The following is a 20,088-nucleotide window of genomic DNA, read 5'->3' as shown; positions in this document are numbered from 1 at the left end:
AAAATAGCTGTCAGGAAAATAAAAAGTTAGTAAGAAATGGAATTATGCTCGAACTATCGTAGAACTGATCTATGACTCAGTAAAATTTAGTGATAGCTTTTAGTTTTGGGTGGCTACAAACTAATTCTTGATTTTGTAAGGCTTTCTTGGTAAGGCTTGTTACAGAAATCTTCTTCACATAGTGTTAGAAGAATGGGTAAGCTAGAGAACTTTAATGTAGCAAACTCTTTTTTGGTGTGGGGATGTTACTTAAATATTAGCCCAAATGTAGGGACTGCCTAGACCTCAGTATGGGAATGATTTTTATGAGCATCATTTGATAAATCATGACCATAAAAAGATGAAATAGTAAAGCCTTAGTTTTCTTTTCTTTTCTTCAGTCATTATATTAATTAGCTTAAATATTTAAATGTTGATAACTGTTAAATTTGGCATAGGAAGAGAAATAGTTTGCTAGAGGGAAAATGGAAGCCTAATTCTTTGTTTGCCCTATAATCTTTCTCTCAGCATGCATGATGTTCTTCTGTGCAACCAGATAACACAATAGCTTTTGCTCTGCTAGCGAGAATCATCAGCAGTGTGAAAAAGTTCAGCATGAAAACAAATTCACTGTCAAAACCAGTAGTCTACATTATGATTAAAAATTTACATATTTTCTGAATTCTGGATTGAGGATTGAAGTCACTTTACTTTGTGTTACTTGCCACAATTCACTGAGTGACTTTGGCCTTAGCAACTTGGATAATACATGACGTTGCACTTTTCAATTTTTTGTGTTATTTCAATGTCTGTAAAATAGTCAATGAAAGAATTTAAGTGGTTATGCCATTATTAATTGATGAGTATGTGAGTGAACCATATTAATGTCATGAAATGTAAAAATGGTGGGTTTTTTTTTTGTACCTGTTTTATTATAAAAACTTTGAAGAAAAAGGACGAGAACTAAAGGAGGAAAACTAGTCTACTAGTTCAAAGGAAATTCCTAAGGTAACTTTTAAAATTAGGTATATTCTATAACATACTTGATAAAGCATTCAGAGTAATTACTGATGGCAAATTCTCATTGAATACTATCAAGTGGTTCCTTGTTTACTTGAGAGTGAAAAAATGACACATTTGAATATCTGCTACTATGATCCCTACATTATTTAAGTGAAATGTCTCTACATTTAGATAACCTTTTCTCGCTTATTTTTTGAAAGACTACTGAAATGCAAATGACATTGATTCTTTCAGAACCAATAAATAAAAAGAGAAGGAAGAACCACGGAGAATATAGGGGGAAAAGGAGATAATATAAGTGGGATATCTAGTAAGCCACATTTACATTAGCATTTGAGAATCGATGAATTGGTAGAAAATGTTCTTGTTTTGACCAAATACTTTAAACAAACTACTGCATATTGAAAACATTTTTAAAAATTTCTTAGATTTGGAAAACACAAATGAGAAAGATTTACTAATGAATTAATTTATATCCAAATGTTTTGTTGAGTTCTTTAAAGTTGTTGTTCACCAGGGCGCCTGGGTGGCTCATTTGGTTGAGCGTCTGACTCTTGGTTTTGGCTCAGGTCATGATCTCAGGGTCATGAGATCGAGTCTCATGTGGGGTTCTGTGCTGGGCCGGGAGTCTGCTTGAGGTTCTCTCTCTCTCCCTCTGGCCCTCCCCCTTCTTGCGCATGCTTGTGTGTGTGTGTGTGTGTGTGTGTGCGTGTGTGTGTGTGCGCACACATGCTCTCTCTCTCTGAAATCTTTAAAACAAAAACAGTTGTTTCTTACCCATCTGCCCTAGAATAACTATTTTTCAACAAAAATTTATGTTTGGGGATTTGTAACTTTAAAATCTTCAGGACTGAACTGGAAGATGAAAGGTATTTATTTTCAAGTATGATTGTATAATCTGCTTTCATAAGAAAAAGCTAGTAGTTCATTTGTAATGGTTTTTACAGCCAAGCACCTTATATAAGGAAAGCTTCATACTCTGCATAGTTTGTGCCCTTTCTTTGTCATGTCCTGCTCGTCTGCACGTACCTATTTCTGTTTGTGTTAGTCATCCTCTCTAGGTAAATTGTCCATGAGACCAGTGATTCCATCAGCAAATTATCCAGAAAATGCTGTCTTTGCATGTTGTGACAGATCATGTCACTGGTGGATTTATAGCTACTCCAGTGGTCTAATTAACCTGGCAGTTGTCTCCTGTGCCCAACACTGTTGTCTCATTGCCTTGGCACCGTAGTTTTCATCTTCTCATCACCTTCTTTCTTAACTAAAACTTAGATTTACAAGTTTTGGGTTTTTTTGTTTTGTTTTGTTTTTGTTTTTAACCTACCCCATCAACCCTCTCTATTTACCACCCCGTTTATTTTTGATTGGCAGTATCATCCAGATAAACAAAGTGCAGATGTGCCAGCAGGAACAGTGGAGGAATGTATACAGAAGTTCATCGAAATTGATCAGGCATGGAAAATTCTAGGGAATGAAGAGACAAAAAAAGAGTATGACCTGCAGCGGCATGGTGGGTACTTAGGGTGAGGAGCCACAGTATACTGGCAGCTCTTTGAAGCGCAGTCTGCAACCTTTCCTGGGGAGCATTTTCCAGCCTTCATACCAAGTTATTATTGCCTTCTTTACTCTCCCCCTCCATCACTGTTTTTAACTAGGTCTTTCTCTTAGCAGTGATTATTGTGTATCCATTGAGAAGTTAACAAAACTACTAGGATGTGGCTTCTTAGGAAGCCATGAAAGCTACTTTTTCTAACTAATGAAAAATGTTTAACTACACATTTCTAATTAATATGTTGGATAACTTCTTATTGTTAAATTTAATTATGTACTGATTCAAATTTTAATTGTGTCATTTTTAACAATGTGTACTATATAAATGACCATCAAAAGGAGGGTACAATAGGGGATAACATCATAAAGCACTCTGCTGTCTTTCAGCTTGTTTTAGGCTAGGTTTCATGATTGTCTCCTGAATAAACTATTCTTTATAAGATTGCTATAAATGGTATTTTAGGAATGCACCTTTCCTAAGCAGTTTTAAAAGTCATTTCTTTTATGTGTTTTAGAAAATAGCTTCTTAAAACAGTGACAAGCTCTTGTGAGAAAGAAAGGGAAAAATGTAGGTCAGGTTTGTCACACATAGACTGCAGTTACACAAAGTGATAGGCTGTCTTTCAGCACTGGCCTTGGGATAGGAGTCCCTCAGTCTTCTATTTGAACCTTCAGTATGCACCCTGCATGCTAATGGGGGGGAGTCAATAATCAGTTACAGCCTGTGGGGAAAACACTCAATTGCTCTGCAGTAGCGCACCAGGTTCAGCATTGACTCGAATGTGTTGATAAAAGCTCACTGTCTCTGTAGTTGATGATTGAATCCCCTCCCATGCCCTACACTGGCACATCATCAAACCTAACAAAATGATTTTAAGGCTCCTACTACTGAGGTTATGAAAATTTGATTTGAGAAACCAGGCTTACTTCTAAAACACAGCATTATAGGATAAAGCCAGTGATATAAATGGAATACCCATGTTTATTTTCAGAGGGAATTGTACTGATAAAATTAAGTATTACTTACAGGCAGTGTGTGATATCTTTGGGTATAAAGACTTCATGAGCTATTTGTTTATATACTGGAGAATTTAATAGTGACTTTGATCATACTAATCAGCTCTAAAGCCCTTCTACTTTTTTAAGACTGATGAGCTTTTTAAAAAATATTAAGAAACTGATGAGTGTATCTTTGCAATGAATTTGGATTAATTTTCAAATATGGCTTGAATATTGGGTCTTATCTGTTTGGTGCATATATAAGTATGTTGCCAATGTTGTATATCTTTTGTAAATATGTTTTACTTCTGGCAAAAGAATGTACAAGCGGTTCCATTTGTGGATGAATTCTATTCATAGATCTATCTTTTTAACCTTGGTTCACATGATAGGATTTCTGTGAAAGTGCTGAAGCTAATATATACAAATGTGTCATGTGTGAGAAGTTACCAAGTGTTTTTGCCCGTCTTTACCAGTCGTTACTTTGTGGGTACCAGTTTGCTTAAGAGAAGAATAATTCACAAAACTACGTCAAGGGGGGTAAGGAACATACTTCCCCTGTCGCTCTGCATTTTTGCCACTCCACAGCCTGTGTACCTTTAAGAACTGTCAGTAAAACTGACTAGAATCCTACTACCGAAAGAGAAAAGAGGCAGGGAGAGATCAGGAATAAAAAACTAATCTCTCTTGCTAGGGAATAGGGTGTTGGTAGACGAGAAATGGAGAGAAATAGGAAACAGGGTTAGAAGTGAGCAATAGAATTGCAGGAAGGAAAGTTTAAAAAACGTTATAAGAACAAATAACCAACAGCTTCAAGCCTTTCTCATTGCCTTTGGGAAGTCCTTGGAAACGTGGATTTCTTTTGAGCTTTGAGTCATTGGTTTGAAGGTTTTAATGGAGGTAACTGCAGCAGCCTACAGGGTCACGGGGACTCTTGTAGGTCATTGATGGGGGCCACAACAACATTTAGACAAACTGAATACAGTGAGAGTTGGGCCTGATTCATGATATGGATAAATAGGCAGATCTGCTTGGAATTTATATAATGTTCAGTTTGCTTTGCAAGTTTTTCAAGCAGGTTCTAGGAGGACAATGGAAATACAGCTTTTCATGACCTTTTAATAATGTCAGACCTAAGTACGAAGTATTTCCTTCATTACCAGCAGCTCCAAATGGTGAGAATATTTTACTTCAGTTTTAAATTGAGATTGGATCACTGTTTAGATAAGAAGTCTCTTATCCAAATATAATTTGCTGTTTTTAAGCCTTTCGTACTAGAGCTATTTTTTAAAAATCTCATAATAAACCTAGTTTCATATGGTCATTTCTTTTGAATGCTGACATTAATTTTTCCTTCTTGACCCATCTTTAGTAATTGGCTCCTCAAAAGAAGGAAATGAACTTGAACTTCTAACAGTGAGCATTTAGATTTGATAGAAGGAAAACCTTTGAGAGTGATAATTTGTTAAAGACCAGGATAGGTTACCAAGAGAGAGAGAATTTGTTATAACCAGGTCAAAGCACTCTTTTTTTCTGGGTCACCCCCTGGGGACATGGAAATAGCTTTGTTATACAGAACTCTTTTTGCATGTGGTGATAGTTCACTGTAGAACTTTTTTTTCATAGGGTGTGCTTGAAATATGTTTGTTTCCTGCCTTCCATTAACTTGGAGTATAAAATAAATTTGAGCTCCGTAATACTGGGGAGGAGGCAAGAGATGGTTTATTTATATGTTGAATGCTTTCTCATATTTCACAGCTCAGAGTTGGTGCTCTGTTGTAAGGAAACCCTCATCAATATTGCCCACAACCATTTATTTCCCTAAAAGATCATTTAAAGGGGCCCTTGACATCCATATTTTTTTGCTTCACAAAAGATATCAAATGAGTTCTAATTAAAAAAAAGCCTAGGGTAGATAACCCCAGTAAAGTACATATAGTTTTTCTTCCCCATTTCCACATATCTATTCTTAGTTGATATTTTGAGGGCAATGTCGGCCAGACTGAAGAAAAGCAGATCTAAAAAAGGATGAGTAATATTCAGTTCCCAGATATTATGCATTTTGAAAGCAGTGTTAACTAGTGAATTTAATCAATTAGTTCCAGTTGGCGTATTTACCTTCTTGTTTCTAAGGATGCTTCCAAAGGCTTGTTTCCCATGTTCCCTTGAAAGGCATGTAGTTATTCAAGATAAGGCTTTGCATTTCAGACAACCAGATGAACACTTTGGAAGATCTTTTCTGGATTTATAAAATGTTTAAATGAATGATATCTGTTGACTAGATTTTGGTGCCCTTATAAAGGTATGGGGAGTTTTCTAATGTATTAAGCACATGAAAAACACATCAGAAGTATATCATGGGAAAATAATAGGGATCATGATTCAGTTGCTTTGTAATACGACAGTCACACAGATCTCCAATGTCTCAGTGGCTCTGACCTGAAGTGAAACAAACCTTCAGGTGAAGTCAGTCAGATTAAATAATTTTTCTAAAAAATAAATGGGTTGTGTTTGGAATCCTTGGTGGTATATTATTTTATATTAAGATGTATCTTGGTTTTCTATTAGTGAATTATGTTGGTAATGTGGAGTCTTCACCTTACACAGTCAGACAAGTACTTGGATACCCAAAATAGCCTGGCTCAGGAGATTGGGCCTACATTGTAAAGTCTTTACTTTGTCTTTACTCAAAGCTAATCTAAGCTACTCTCCATTAGCTAGATACAAAAGGTCATTTCTGGTGTTGTGTTATACAGTTTACCTTGACCCTTTTATTAGGATAAATGTTTGAGAATGGGAGATAAGCAAATAAATTGTGGGCCAAATATGAACATATCTTTAAAAACCCCACCAACGTTAACGTGTCAACATGTAATTTCTTAAGCCCAAAATAAGAATCCTTCCTGAAAAGCAAGTTAATGCTAAAGACTGATTAACTCTATAAGAAGGGAAATAATACTTTTAAATGCAGATAATGTGAATCTGAGTTAACTTAAGAATGACGTAAGGCCAGTAGATATTTGTGTAGATTATGCGCTAAAACTGACCCTTACAAAATACTTGTATTAGATTAGTTTCCATCTATGATCATATCAGTATTTCCATTTGATTTTAGGAATTTGAAAATTGGCTGTAAAAATGTGCTTCAGGTAAAACTTGAAGATAAGCATCAGGGGGCATGTTTTTTTTGGTGACTGTTTCTGGGAAAAGTACGTATGTGAAATGATGCAGAAAATCTATCTAGACAGTTAGGGACTGGCATTTTCTTCAGAGGGAGAAGAAAGTATAGAGAAAACTTTCTGTGAGGGTCCTCCCGCTCCATCTTATTTGTCACAAGGAGGTACCTACTCATGTTATCTTTTACTTTTACTTGAATGCAAGTATCTGTTTTTGCAGTGAAAATGTATTTTAAGATCTTTTCTCAGTGGTTTTGACTACAAATTTGGCTAGTTTCAAAGAATGTTATAGAAACCTATGGGCAAGATTACAGTTATAATTCTGGCATACTTGGACACAGTTGGGAGCTCTGATTTAATACTAGTGAAAGTGGAAGATTTAAGGAAGTTTGTGTCTCCCACTTTAACGTCTCTCCCAATTTCTACTTGGGTACTTGACCAATTGAAATCATTGAGTCTTAACCCAAAACGGGGTTACCTTTCTCATTGCTTGTTTTTTCCCTCAGACTTGAAACCTTCATTTCATATTACATTCTGATTATTTCTGCTTTGCTCAATGTACAACCAATGAATTAGAAATGAGTGTTGACATTTCTTTAATTTTTTTTTTCTGTGTGATCTTTTTATTCTCACAGCTATCACGTTGGGTTGGTAGGTCGCACCCAGTATTACACATAGCCATAGCTGCTAATTGGCCTTCTACAGTTGTTTACGTTTTCATTGGTCTAGCTTTTTTCTCACTCCTCTGTTTAAGAACTTTTATAACCACCCTCTCCCCAACACATTTACCCATTCATGTAGAATTTAAATGGGACAGAAACTTTGAAGTTTGTTTCTGGTTACTTTTCCAGCTTTATCACCAATCACAAACCTGATGTGGACCTTCTTCCCCTGGTTCATCTAGGGGCTCCCAAACACATATGCCTGTGCTGTTTGTCATGACTCAGAATACCCTCCCATTCTGATTCCTCACAGTTTATTTTTTGTGCAAGTTTGAAGTCAAGTCCTCCTATCCATCCCCAACTCCCAAAGAAAACTTCCCCTGACACTTGAATCTACCATCATTTCTAATCTCTGAATCTAATCTACAAATTAACAATTTTGAATTTTTTCTCTGTGGTTCCTATCTTTCGGTTTTGTTTGATATTTCAGATGGACTATGGCTTTGATAGTAACAGGTCAATTTTAACGGGACTGACAATAGCAAAGTACATCAAACTTCTTAACACTATCACAAATCCAGACAAGATCAAGAGTTGCTGCCTCCCTACACTGTGGTACTTGAGGCTTTCCCCTCTCACAACGGATTGGTGCTTAGTAATTTTCTTACGGTTTGCTATGAACAGGTCAGCAAACATTATGAGATAACAGTTAAAATAGCTGCCGTTTATTGAGCACTATATCTGTGGTAATTGTCTTTCAATCATTGTTTAACAGCCTCTTAAGGGAGATACTAATATTTGCTTTCCAGAGAAGGAATCTGAGATTCAGAGGGGTTAAGTAACTTGACTAAGGTCACATGGCTAGTAATTGATAGAGGGGGAGTTCAAAGCCATTCTCTGACTTTTAATCATATTGTGCTGTGCTGTCAAGTTTCAAATAGGTGTGTACAACCTCCTAATTTTAGTTCCAGGTGGGCAGGAGTGAGCTATATTTGAGGGTCAGAACGAGAGGCTGGGCCAACCTTTGCCGCTGCATTACCTGTTGTGTAGTGAAATGTGAAATTCAGGGTCCGGGTTTCATTTGGTGTCTTTTATGAGCACTGCATGTATGCTCAGTTTATAAAAGCCCCACAGTTCTTCCAAGTCCATAATTAAACTCCAAGTTTGTAATTTTTCCTTGCTATGGAAAGCCTTGCAATTGTGGCTCTTTAATTTCACCTGGGAAAGGATTATAGAGCTTTCTGATTTAATGAGCAGGTTTCATGTTAAATGTTGTCTGATTCTGAATCTCTTACCAAGGTAGAGACTGTTCCAAGAACAGAGAGTGTTAAGGATAAGGAAACTGATTTCCTTCAAGTTAGTTCCTATATGAAAAATTTAATTATGTCTAGTGAAATGATTTTTAAGAATGAGATGATTGTGTAAAATTAATTACTTGGTTTTAAAACAGCAAGATACTAAGTTAGACCTAAACAAAAACACTACTGTTTGCTTTTTACACACAGATGACTTCCGTTAAGTGTGAAATAAACTTTAAAAGGCATAAAAATAAATACAATAGACTACTTGCTAAATGAGAGCATCCTGGGGACTTGATCACTCGAGTAAGTTACGACATTGCTACACATGAATAGTAGGGACTGAACTGCAGATGGACTAGATCTTTTGGCCAGTATTGGGTTGAATGAGACTTTTGATATCTCAGCCATAATGAATGAAGTTAAATTCCTCTCCACCGTAGCTTTTTGTTGCTGTTATTTATTTTTACTTATTTATTTGAATTGTAGCTACAGTTAGAAAAGGTTTCCTGGGATTAGGAAGTGTAATTATTTAGGCAGCAAAAAGTTGTTTTAGAAATTTTACTATCATTAGGAGGAAGTTTTAAAAGGCTGGAATTCCATTGTCTTGTAAGAAGTAAGAAATATTTATTGATTCCCAAATGGAGCTGAAAAAAACCTTTCCTCTTTTAGAAAGTTGTGAATGACCCAGCGAGAGCTCTAGTAAGCTTTACTGAACCAAGCTGCTAATAGTTATTTAATGTTATTCTTCAGTGTGAAAGAATCTCCCTAGATTTTCCTTTTAATCTCTTTGAATTGCAGGCTCATAAACCTCTCTGATGAGTCCTGCCAGTGTTTTCTTAGATCCCACCGTTGAGACAAAGGAGCCACAGAATTCTTTCACCTCTTGTTGTCAGACAAATCCAATAGAACACAAGGTCAGAAGGGCCTGTACTTCTGAAGGTTGAAAGATTCTTTTCCAAGTAACCACATAAATTATTTGATTTTATCATTATATTCCACAGGAATCTCTCTTTATAATGCATTGCTTTCTATATGTAAGTAAATTTGGATCTTTTTCTTGTCTCCATATTTGGCTAAGCTTTGGATATAGCACAGGATGTGAACGGACCTACATACCTTAGAAAAGCTGAGCCCATTTACTTCAAAAGAATTAGGAATCATGTAGTGTAATTGGACTTAAGATAGAGTACCCAAATGCCACACATTGCATTTTCTTTCCAAATGGCTGGGTTTGTTTGTTTTTAAGTTATTACCATTCTGGAGCTAAGATTCCAGATTTAAATCTTGTACCTATTCCTTTAATTAAATCGCGAAGTCAGTTTATGTTTTCTCAATATTTTTAGTAGTGTCATGTTAACAAGAAAACTTTGAGATAGAATTTACATTTTCAGATACCTATTGAAATATTTCATTGTAATGAGCAAAAATATTTATAATATGTAATACTCAAAAGAAAAGGAACTTACCTACTTTGCAGATGCCATGCCTGATTAGAAGACAATTATCAAAGCTAATTACAGGGTTTCTGTGAGTTACTTTACAGGCTAGGGAGGAATTAAGTTTTCTAATTTTAACGACAATGGTGGACAAGCAGAGATCATTGTTTAAAAAGAAAAAAAAAACATTGATTTGTTTGTGCTCCTTCCTTGTAATCGTAGTTAGGGGGGAAGTTGCTGTTGCCCCATTCCCTGGACACCTGCCTCTCAACAAAGGATTGGGGTCACCTCCCCACCCCCTACATTTAGATTCACCTTTTACTTGTATGTGTACCCCTTCTGCTCATTATACAGTTCTCCAGGGATCCAATTTTCCCTGAGTTAATCACCCCCAGCCTTTTTCAGAAGTTGTTTAGATTACCGTCTTTTCAAGGAATACACACTTTCTTAGGCTTTTAACTCTTTTCCCTAACTTTTGTTTCCTTATTTCTATTAAAAAGGGTAGGTCTTGGAGTCTCAGCACACTACCTTTAAAATTTTTTGTTGAAATGTATCGTACATGCAGAGAAGCGCACCAATCCTAAGTATCCAGCTTGATGGATTTTCACAATAAACATACCCATCTAACCAGCACCCAGAAGGTCCCCTGTGCCTCCGTGTAGTCACCACTTGCCCTCACACCCAACACCACAGTGTCATGCAACAACTCAGGGCAGTTTTGCCTGTTATATTTTATATAACAGGGAATCATATAGTATGTTCTCTCTTGTGTCAGATAGGACTTTTAAAACCAGAATCCCCACAGAAACTTGGACTGTGTCCACATAATATTGAATGATTAGATCAAATAGCCACAGAACATGAGAATATTTTTTTTAATATACTTCTTTTAACTCTGACCTTGGGCAAAGTACTAACCAGTTTTCCATTGTTTTCCCTCTTATTATGAGATACCATGTAAGTTGACCTGTCAACTAAGAAATAGCTTGCTACTCTAAAGTTACTGTACATAAAGAAAAAAATTAAAATATAAAGGCCCCTTTTTTTGAGGAAGTAGAATAATAGAGAGGTCCTCCACATGAAACAGCAACTAGGTGAGCATAACAGTAGCTTCCTCGTGGAGAAGCACAGCAATATGCTGACTTCCTTGGCAGTTATCTTACATTTATTATTTTCAAATAAAAATAGCATAATGGATATATATGAATGGGTTGTCTTTTTGTGTAATTGCTGTATTGCAGGTGTCCAAGATAGGTTAGATTAAGGCTTATTCCTCTTGTCATTACCTCTGCCTTGTCTGATTTGCTTTAATTGATTTCAGACTTACTGAAGGTATCGATCAGATACCCTGGAGTATAGCCGGCTTGATTGTAAATTATTTACATCTGTTTTTCCTCTACAGTCTGTTAAGTGCCAATTACCCCCATTCCTTAATCTAAAAGTGTTTCATTTCCCCATTCAAGCAAACTTACCTTAGTCATTCTAAGCAATTGAAACATTTGATTAAGATTTTTTTTTCTCTCCATGGGACTTTTAGGGAGAATTTTTAAAAAAACTAAAATACTGAATAACCTATAACCAAGTGTGCTTTATGTAGAATGTGGGAATTGTTTTGTTCAGAGATTACCTCACATAGTGATACAGTCGGCATAAGCTATTCAGTGGGCACAGAGATGGAGGAACTCCCCCCGACCACTGGGCAGTCTTTAATCTTTGGATTTTAGGGTCAGTTTAATAGACTGTTGGTACCCAGTAAATATGAAGTGATATAATATTTGACATACTTAATAGAAAACCACAGTGAGTTCAAAATATTGTATAATTTTTTCATCTATTTTAAAATTGTGTAACACCAATAAATTTTGAACAGGCAGTTATTAAATATAATTAAATTGTAGGCATTCACACAACGGAACAAAGGAAAGCATTCTCAGCAAGTGAACAAGAGACTAGTGAGACAGCTAAAGAAAATTTCATTGGGGTGAGGGGTGGATTTTAGTAGTTTCTTTTAAGCATCGACTTCTAGAAGAATAATACAAGCATACATGAAGTATAACATGACATTAAAAACAAAGACAAGTGCTTATCTGTTGGTTGTTTTCTTTGTCCCAAAGTATACTTGTTTTAAGCAAGAGTACATGCTTCTACTACCTAAACTATACACTTACTAAATTTAGGTAGAATTCCAGGCTTCTTTGAACCTTCCACCTGCAGGGAAAACTTTGGCCTATGAAATAGCAATAGAATGTCAGCACAATACCGTTGTATCGCATGGTTATTGTTCAAAGTAATTCTAAAGTTACCTATTTCTCTGTTGCAAGCAATTAAAAATCAAATGACTAATAGCCCCTTACATTTGGTTAGAGCTTTATTCTTTAAAGTACTTTTAGACTGATCTCATTTGATTAGAACAACACACTGGTATTAGTCTGCTCTGACTGTCATAAGCAAATTCCATAGACTGGGTGGCTTAAACAACAGAAATTTATTTCTCATAGTTCTAGAGGCTGGAATTCCAGATCAAGGTGCCAGTCAGTATGGTTCCTGGTGAGGGCTCTCTTACTGGCTGTAAATGGCCTCTAGGCTGTGTCTTTGATACTTTCCTCGGTGCCTGTGCATGGAGAGAGACCCTCTCTCTTCCTCTTCTTACAAGGCCACCGATCTATCAGATTAAGACCCCACTCTTATGGTCTTATTTTACCTTTATTACCTCCTAAAAGACTTATCTCTAAATACTTCAACGTACGAATTTGGGGGGGGACACAATTCAGTCCATTAACAACCCCTCTGAAGTAGGTAAGAGCTCAGTATATCTAAGGTATATTTCTAAGGTTAGGAAGCTGGTAAAATATTACAGGTAAGGTTCAAAAACAGTTATTTTTGCCCAACTCCATGCTTCCTTCCTTAGTTACAGGTATAGTTTGTCTGACAAAAAAAAAAATCCCTATCTCTCACAAAGATAGGGGTTACTAATCACAAGGAATCACCAAAATCAATTCCATGGTTTTTGCGTGTTGAATGTTTGTGGAAAATTGGATAGATTTTGACTGCTGAAGTTCATAAGAAGTGGACCCCAAGTCAGGTAGCCTTAAACTGCTGTCAGAAGTAATAAACTCAGTTTTTAAATGGTAAGTAAATTACAGCTGTAGTCACCAGGCGGTAGTTGTCTTTTCAGCATTCTTCATGGTTATGGTTAAAGTGCTGAATAAATACCGCATTTTATATTTTACAGAAGAAGATCTAAGAAATATGGGACCAGTAGATGCTCAAGTATATCTTGAAGAAATGTGTTGGAACAAAGGTTGGGATTTTTTCTCTTGACTACAGTAAAGAAAAATATTACGGATTTTCTTTGAAAAGAAAAACTCTCATAGGATATTTGGAAATCTAAAAAAATAGTAATAGCTTGGCTTTCTAAATATATATATGTGGGTGGCTTTAGGAATATTTCTCATTCTAAACTTCCAATTTTTGATGTCCCCCATATGACTCATTTCCAGTTATTTTTCTAGTCTAATTAGATGTTAGGTATAGAAGGTTTCATAAGGTTTTCTTTTTTAAATTACTTGGGTTTGATTTACTTTCCATCTGTGTAATAGGGAAAATAAAGTTAAAGGATAATTTTTTCCATCCTTCCTATGTTGACATATGAGATGAATTCCTATTAAAATTTTTGTTTATTTTTATTTCTTTATATGGAATCATAAACTATCAGGGCAGGGCTTTTAATCTTATACTCTTATGCTTGGAGCTTGGTTTTTACCCTCCCTTTTTGATTTTATGTCAGGTGAAAAAGAAAAATTTGTCACTCCCTTTTACCTCCCATGACATCTTATCTTTTTCCCTTTTCTATACCTAAAATTTTATTTTATTATATTTTAGAGAGAGAGAAAGAGAGTGCACATGGAGGGAAAGGGACGAGCAGACTGCACTGAGCCCGACACAGGGCTTGATCTCATGACCCTGAGACCATGACCTGAGCCGAAATCAAGAGTCAGACGTTTAACCAACCGAGCCACCCAGGCGCCCTCTATTACTAGAATTTTACGACTTAAATCTAATTTCTCTACTATTCTGATAGTTTTCTGAATTGCTCTGGTTAGACACTGTTAAGTTCCTTCTTAGAACCCATGTGAATATCACATATCCATGTTTCTCTGGGAAAATGAAGAAAATCTTAGTATTTCTTAGAATTTTTATATACTTTAACCCTATAACTATTGTTAAGCCTGGAGTAAAAATTCCCTAGGGGTTTATAAAAATTGACTAATGAGTGGATAGGCAGAAGATAAACAGCCCATCCATCCATCCTGAAACCAAGTTTACTGGAATTTTTTTTTTAAAGAATTTTTTTTTAAGATTTTTTTTTTATTTATTTGACAGAGAGCGGGAGAGAGAGAGAGAGAGGACACACAAGCAGAGGGAGCAGCAGAGAGAGAGGGAGAAGCAGGCTCTCTGCTGATCAGGGAGCCCATCGTGGGGCTCAATCCCAGGACCCCGGGAACATAACCTGAGCTGAAGGCAGACGCTTAGTTGACTGAGCCACCAGGTGCCCCTGTGGCTCAGTTGGTTAAGCGTCTGCCATCGGCTCAGGTACTGAGGATCGAGCCCCGCGTAGGGCTCCCTGCTCAGGGGGGATTCTGCTTCTCCCCCTCCCCCACTCGTGTTCTCTTTCTCTCTCTCTCTCTCTCTCTCTCTCTCTCTCTCTCTCTCTCCCTCCCTCAAGTAAAATCTTAAAAAAAAAAACATTTTTAAATATTTATAAAATAAAATATTTTATAATTTAACTTAGTGCCCTTGCTCTTAGGACGGTGGGTAATAGGCTATTGACTTAAGAGGAAAATCATGTTTTTGCCTCTGGGCCACTCTGCTCCTAAACTGCCAAATGAGATTCTAGAGTATAAATTCTTATTTGCAGTGAATGATTGAGAAACTTGAGGTTTTGTGTAACTGGGGCTCCCAGGGTTTGATAATAGTTTCATCAGAGTAAACAAGAGCACTACTGCTATGAAAGTAGAATATACTGGTGACATAGGCTTTAGTGAAAGGCTTCTAGTTCATGAAGGGGACAGACTAGAACATGTCATTTATCAAGGAGACCTGTCCAACTAAATACATTTTTTGAAACTACAGTATTGCTATCTCATCAGCTAACATTGTGTGTGTTTAATCTCTTCTTAGACAAATTAGTTCTTTTTGCTGCAGCTGATTAATATATTTTGTTTCCTCATGATTCCTGATAATATGAAAATAGTCAAAACTGGTTTTGTATTTTTTCCTTCAGTAGCATTTTAAAATAAGTTTATTTTAAATTAATATGGACTGGTGGTTCAAGCATCTGTTCAGTCAACAAATACAGTGAGCTTTCTTTTTTTTTTAGATTTTATTTATTTGACAGAGAGAGCACAAGCAGGGAAAGCAGCAGGCAGAGGGAGAGGGAAAAGCAGGCTCCCTGGGATCCATTACCTGAGCTGAAGGCAGACGCTCAACTGACTGAGCCACCCAGGCGCCCCTAAGCTTTCTGATACAAGTGAATAAAACAAGATAGTGAAAGAAATGTACAACATGAAATCCTCAAGTTATAAATATGTTACTATCCTTGGAATTTCCTTAAGTAAAGGTGACAGTGAAGATATAGAACAATCCTAACCACAGCCAATGAATCAGTTACTAGAAGCTAGAGTTAATCTTAAAAATATAGGACCATCCTTAGATACTTATTTAAATTAAGGGTTTTTTATAAAGATGGAAATAATCTTTATTTTGTGAGAGAAAATACTGAGTAGCAAACAGCTGCATGAAGCCATTATTTCTGCGGGGATATTTATAAACTAATAATGTAAGTTTTGCAATTTAAAAGAGCAGTCTTGGCAGATGAAAATTCAATAAAAAGTGTGATCAGCTGGGCAAATAAAAAATTGTTTGACGATTCCTTCCTGGCCATTTTCAGAATAACCTTGGAAAGTGAAGATCCAGAGCAGGAGAAAAGTGGATGAAACCCTACATGATAGACGTAGCCAAATTACCATATTCTTGAGCTAAGGACAGTATGAAACAATGCGTTTTATTACGCTTAAAAGCCATCCCTGAAGAACTGTTGAGAGTGGTTAACCTTTCCCCTTAGGGTTAGTCTGTTTTACAACTTGGTTATTTTGTCTTCAGTGTATTTAAAATGATTTCTGTGAAGATATCACTTTGTTGAGTCATAGAATAATATAAGAAGAAATGTAACAAGATGTGAATTTTTAGTGAGCATTAACATTTGGAATCATCTATGACAAAATTCCACAGTAGCCCATGGTGGCCTCTGCATCATTTACTGAGCACCTGTCACCTCAAATTGTTTCTCAGTGTTCACTGAGATGGTAAAAAAACAAGAGGGACATTTAGCTTAAGAAAACCAATGGTTAGAATATGTACATTTTTAGACAATTTAATAATGAAACAATTCACTTTTGAAATTGGCTCAGACAGGGAAGCTATTACCATTTTAAAATTCCAAGATTAAATTATTTTTCTTTATGGACAAAAAAGGCATTGTGGTGAAAAATAAAAAGGAGGATTAGGTGAATGAATTCATGTTTTCCTTACTGGTAAAAGAAACATGTAAAGTTGGCTTATTTGTTAATTTTTCCAGGGCCATATTTGATTAGAGAACAAATACAAGGCAGTTGAATTTTTTCTTTTCTTTTTTTCTATTAGTGGCATATGATGAGATCTGAGTGTTAAGGAATAAAGTTTGAGAATTGAATGAAGTTATTTGATGTACCTCTAATAAATTCTGACTTTGTACAGTAAGGTGATCAGTAATTATTTTTCTTACAGTCACTTCTCAGTGACATTGAAGTGGAATGACCAGTGGATCAGATTCTTTCAGTTAAAGGACATGAGCATTTCAGGTTCCCTAGAAGATGGTAGACTTAATAAAATTTCCACCATTAATAGGCTAAATGTTGTGCCGTATCGCCTCTGTTGGGCACCTCACTTCACAGAAATAGTGATACTGGAACAGAGTATCTAAATGTTGAACTTGATAAACAGTTAAGTTAGCAGGGTGCCTGGTTGGCTCAGTTGGTTAAGCGTCTGCCATTGGCTCAGGTACTGAGATCGAGCCCCGCATAGGGCTCCCTGCTCAGGGGGGATTCTCCTTCTCCCCCTACCCCACTCGTGTTCTCTCTCTCAAGTAAAATCTTAAAAAAAACACAAAACAGTTAAGTTAGAGTCTTCTCTAAAAGAACATATTCCAGGCAAAAGCATGTTGCTCTACAGTAAAACATGGAGAGCTATGTCTCTTCCCTTCACAGTAGTATTTTTGACCGATATATTATTGAGAGGAATGTAAAATTTATATGGATCTTAAGAAAACAGAAGACTTCAAATAAATGTCCTGGGTCGCTTCTGAGCATCTGCTCTCCCTGCAAGATCTCTGGCTATTGATTTGTAGCTTTAGCCCTCTACAGATCTCTACAGATCAAGATTTTTTGGTAGATAATTTTTAGAAATACTGCCCCATACAAGAATTTGTTTCAAGTTTTCATTTAAGTATGTTTTATACTTGATGTTTTGCAATTTCTATGAGATAAACTGCATTTTTAAAAAAGTTGTTGAAATAGTTATTTACAAGCATCTGAGGCATTATTTTTGTTTGTTTTTTTACAGATGATCACTCTTTTTCTCTGAGTTGCCGATGTGGTGGAAAATACAGTGTTTCTAAGGATGAAGCAGAAGAAGTTACCCTGATTTCTTGTGATACATGTTCACTAATTATAGAACTCCTTCATTATGGCTGAAATTGTTCACCAAGTGGGATCCTTTAACTGTGTATTCAGACATGTTGAAGAAAGCCAATTCAAGTAAATGTATAAAGCTGATAAAAATAAGTAGGATTCTTTTTTTGGTCAGCTTTTATTTGCAGAGAAAGTATAAGACTGTCAAGCAAGGGCCACCTCAGATTAATAGAAAATTAATTTAGTTACTTATATGTATTCATATTTTATATTTATAGATCACCAAAAAAAAAAGGACTTGAATTATAAGTTATATTTTGTGAATTCCCATCTGAGAGCTTTGTTATTTGGTCCATTTTTCCTTGGTATAAGAATTTTCCTTTTCTTTAAGCATGTCTCCTCTTATAATGGGTCACAGTATCATCATGTTCCTTTATAGTTACTGAGTTTCTGAAGTAACATGACATTTCTAGCTGCTGAAGTTACAGGCCTATTGTACAAGTATCTCAAAGTCTCAAGTCACTAGAATTAAATTATAATCTTTGTGAATAACATGTGAGCCTAGTACTCCCATAATGAGGGCTGGATATGGATATTCATGAAGTTAGTTCAAAGTTAATAAAGAAGGTGAAGTGGCAACTGTAGAAAGGATAGCTTTGGAGTGAAAAGACTTGACTCCAGTCCTGACACTGTATTTCCAGACTCTTTGTGTGGCTAAATTAAAGGGAATAAAGCTTGAACAATGCCATCTTCAACTTTAAATGTAACTTAGGAAATGGTAGTTTTAAAAAAAAAATAATAATTTGAAACAGATCCATTATTTTCCTTTTTATGTCAAAGTACTAAGTATTAATTCCTATATTTATGAATAAGGAACCATACTGCATTGCTGGTATGATCAATTGGACTTTTATAATGTTATTATTGATTATAATAGACTTTAAAGATTTTGTTTTTCTGTATATTTGATACTTTATGTACAGTATAAGTCAGGACTCATTTAAAAAAAATTGAGGAATCCTTTATGGGATCGCTGGAACTTTATTACTTAATTTCAAATGAGTGAACCAAGCATGTGCCATAGCAGCTTTTTATTAGGTTGAACCCATGGTATTTATTATTGGTTTGTACTTAAAAGACTAGTTACTGCTCTGATGTGTAAATGTAGCAAAAGTATGAGGCATATTCAAGAAAAGATTACTTTCGTTATAGCTATAAAACCAAAAATTCAGAAGTGAGGTTGTCATCCAGATTTTTTCCCTAAAAATATTTTTGTATCTTTCATAAAATTTAGATGACTTACTTTGGATTACATTTTTATCCATATATTTGGAACTAATAGAGCTTGCAGTATGTGTCATTTATTATTTACATATAATAATTACAAATGATTAAAACTAAGTAGCAAATAGTTTATTAGTAAGTACATGGTTTCAGTGGCAATAACAAATTCACTTGGGGAGAAAAATCAAAACAATAAATGCTTGCTAATCGTCAGAAAATCTGTGGCCATTAGGGCTGTCACGTAGAAATCCAAAATCACTCAAAGGCCAAATCTGTAAAATTAAAATGTGATTGAAGACAGTTATTCAAAGTGTTCTATCATTATATTCTTTTATTCATCCCTTTTCTTTGTGCCATATAAACACTTTCTCCTTATTTTTCATCAAGAACAAATTCTCTATACCAAAATAAGACTTTAGAAAGTAAACTTGTATGTGCATATGTATTTAAACTCTAAAGTTTGGAATGCTGATATGTTATACAAGAAATTATGTGTATGGTATGTGAATATATATGTATGAATATGTGTGTGTGTGTTTTCTTTTACTACCCTCAAAGTTAACTGTAAGCCTATGTATTTAAATATAACCTCTGCATAAGTATAAAGAATCCTGCAGATTATCCAATAGCCCAAGTATTCATGTGTTTTTCTTCTTAGTGCTGTGGCAAAAAGGAGGACCCAGTGAAAATAATCATCTTTCCTAAGAGTTCTACATTTACTGTAACCACGGTAAGTCAATGTACTTAACTGGGATATCCCCACTTAACAGTGTGGTTTGACTACACTGCTCTTCTGCAAATGCATATTTATTTCCAAGATACGAATATAGTTGTACAAGTTGTATGAGAAAGAATTACATTCTGGAGTGTTTAAACTAAGGGCTCCTTATAGCTAAGGTAGTTTGGACTTTATTATTCAAACAAAAAATTACTCTTAATTACCTATC

The 20,088-nt window shown here is 35.6% G+C and overlaps 2 protein-coding genes across 16 annotated transcripts in view; one reads left to right on the top strand and one right to left on the bottom strand.

Moving 5' to 3' along the window:
• The window catches only part of DNAJC24 (DnaJ heat shock protein family (Hsp40) member C24), a 64,832-nt gene that overhangs the window by 40,803 nt on the left and 3,941 nt on the right, over nucleotides 1–20,088 (top strand). For 2 of the 4 annotated variants that reach the window (XR_012381854.1, XR_003209688.2), the window contains exons 3-6: nucleotides 2,377–2,515; nucleotides 13,363–13,431; nucleotides 17,790–17,983; nucleotides 19,800–19,871. Coding sequence is in view for 2 of the 4 variants with exons in the window: in XM_073904821.1 (XP_073760922.1) it covers nucleotides 2,377–2,515; nucleotides 13,363–13,431; nucleotides 17,790–17,920 (339 nt within the window). In the remaining 2 variants the exon portion in view is untranslated. Of the gene's footprint in view, nucleotides 1–2,376; nucleotides 2,516–13,362; nucleotides 13,432–17,789; nucleotides 19,768–19,799; nucleotides 19,872–20,088 lie in introns of those variants that run through there. The other 2 variants (XM_073904821.1, XM_025878831.1) reach the window with 1 other exon arrangement.
• The window catches only part of IMMP1L (inner mitochondrial membrane peptidase subunit 1), a 74,465-nt gene continuing 73,653 nt past the window's right edge, over nucleotides 19,277–20,088 (bottom strand). For all 12 annotated transcript variants that reach the window (XM_025878824.2, XM_025878823.2, XM_025878827.2 and 9 more), the window contains one exon: nucleotides 19,277–19,413. In XM_025878824.2, the coding sequence (XP_025734609.1) occupies nucleotides 19,345–19,413 (69 nt within the window). In that variant the 3' untranslated portion in view covers nucleotides 19,277–19,344. The remainder of the gene's footprint in view (nucleotides 19,414–20,088) is intronic.

The sequence above is a fragment of the Callorhinus ursinus genome, unplaced genomic scaffold (genome assembly GCF_003265705.2).
Source record: "Callorhinus ursinus isolate GAN/ISIS: 27379988/994484 unplaced genomic scaffold, GSC_fseal_2.0 scaffold21, whole genome shotgun sequence".
Classification (NCBI taxonomy): domain Eukaryota; kingdom Metazoa; phylum Chordata; class Mammalia; order Carnivora; family Otariidae; genus Callorhinus; species Callorhinus ursinus.
The sequence above is the reverse complement of the archived record's forward strand: the minus strand, read 5'-3'. Positions and strand labels throughout refer to the sequence as shown.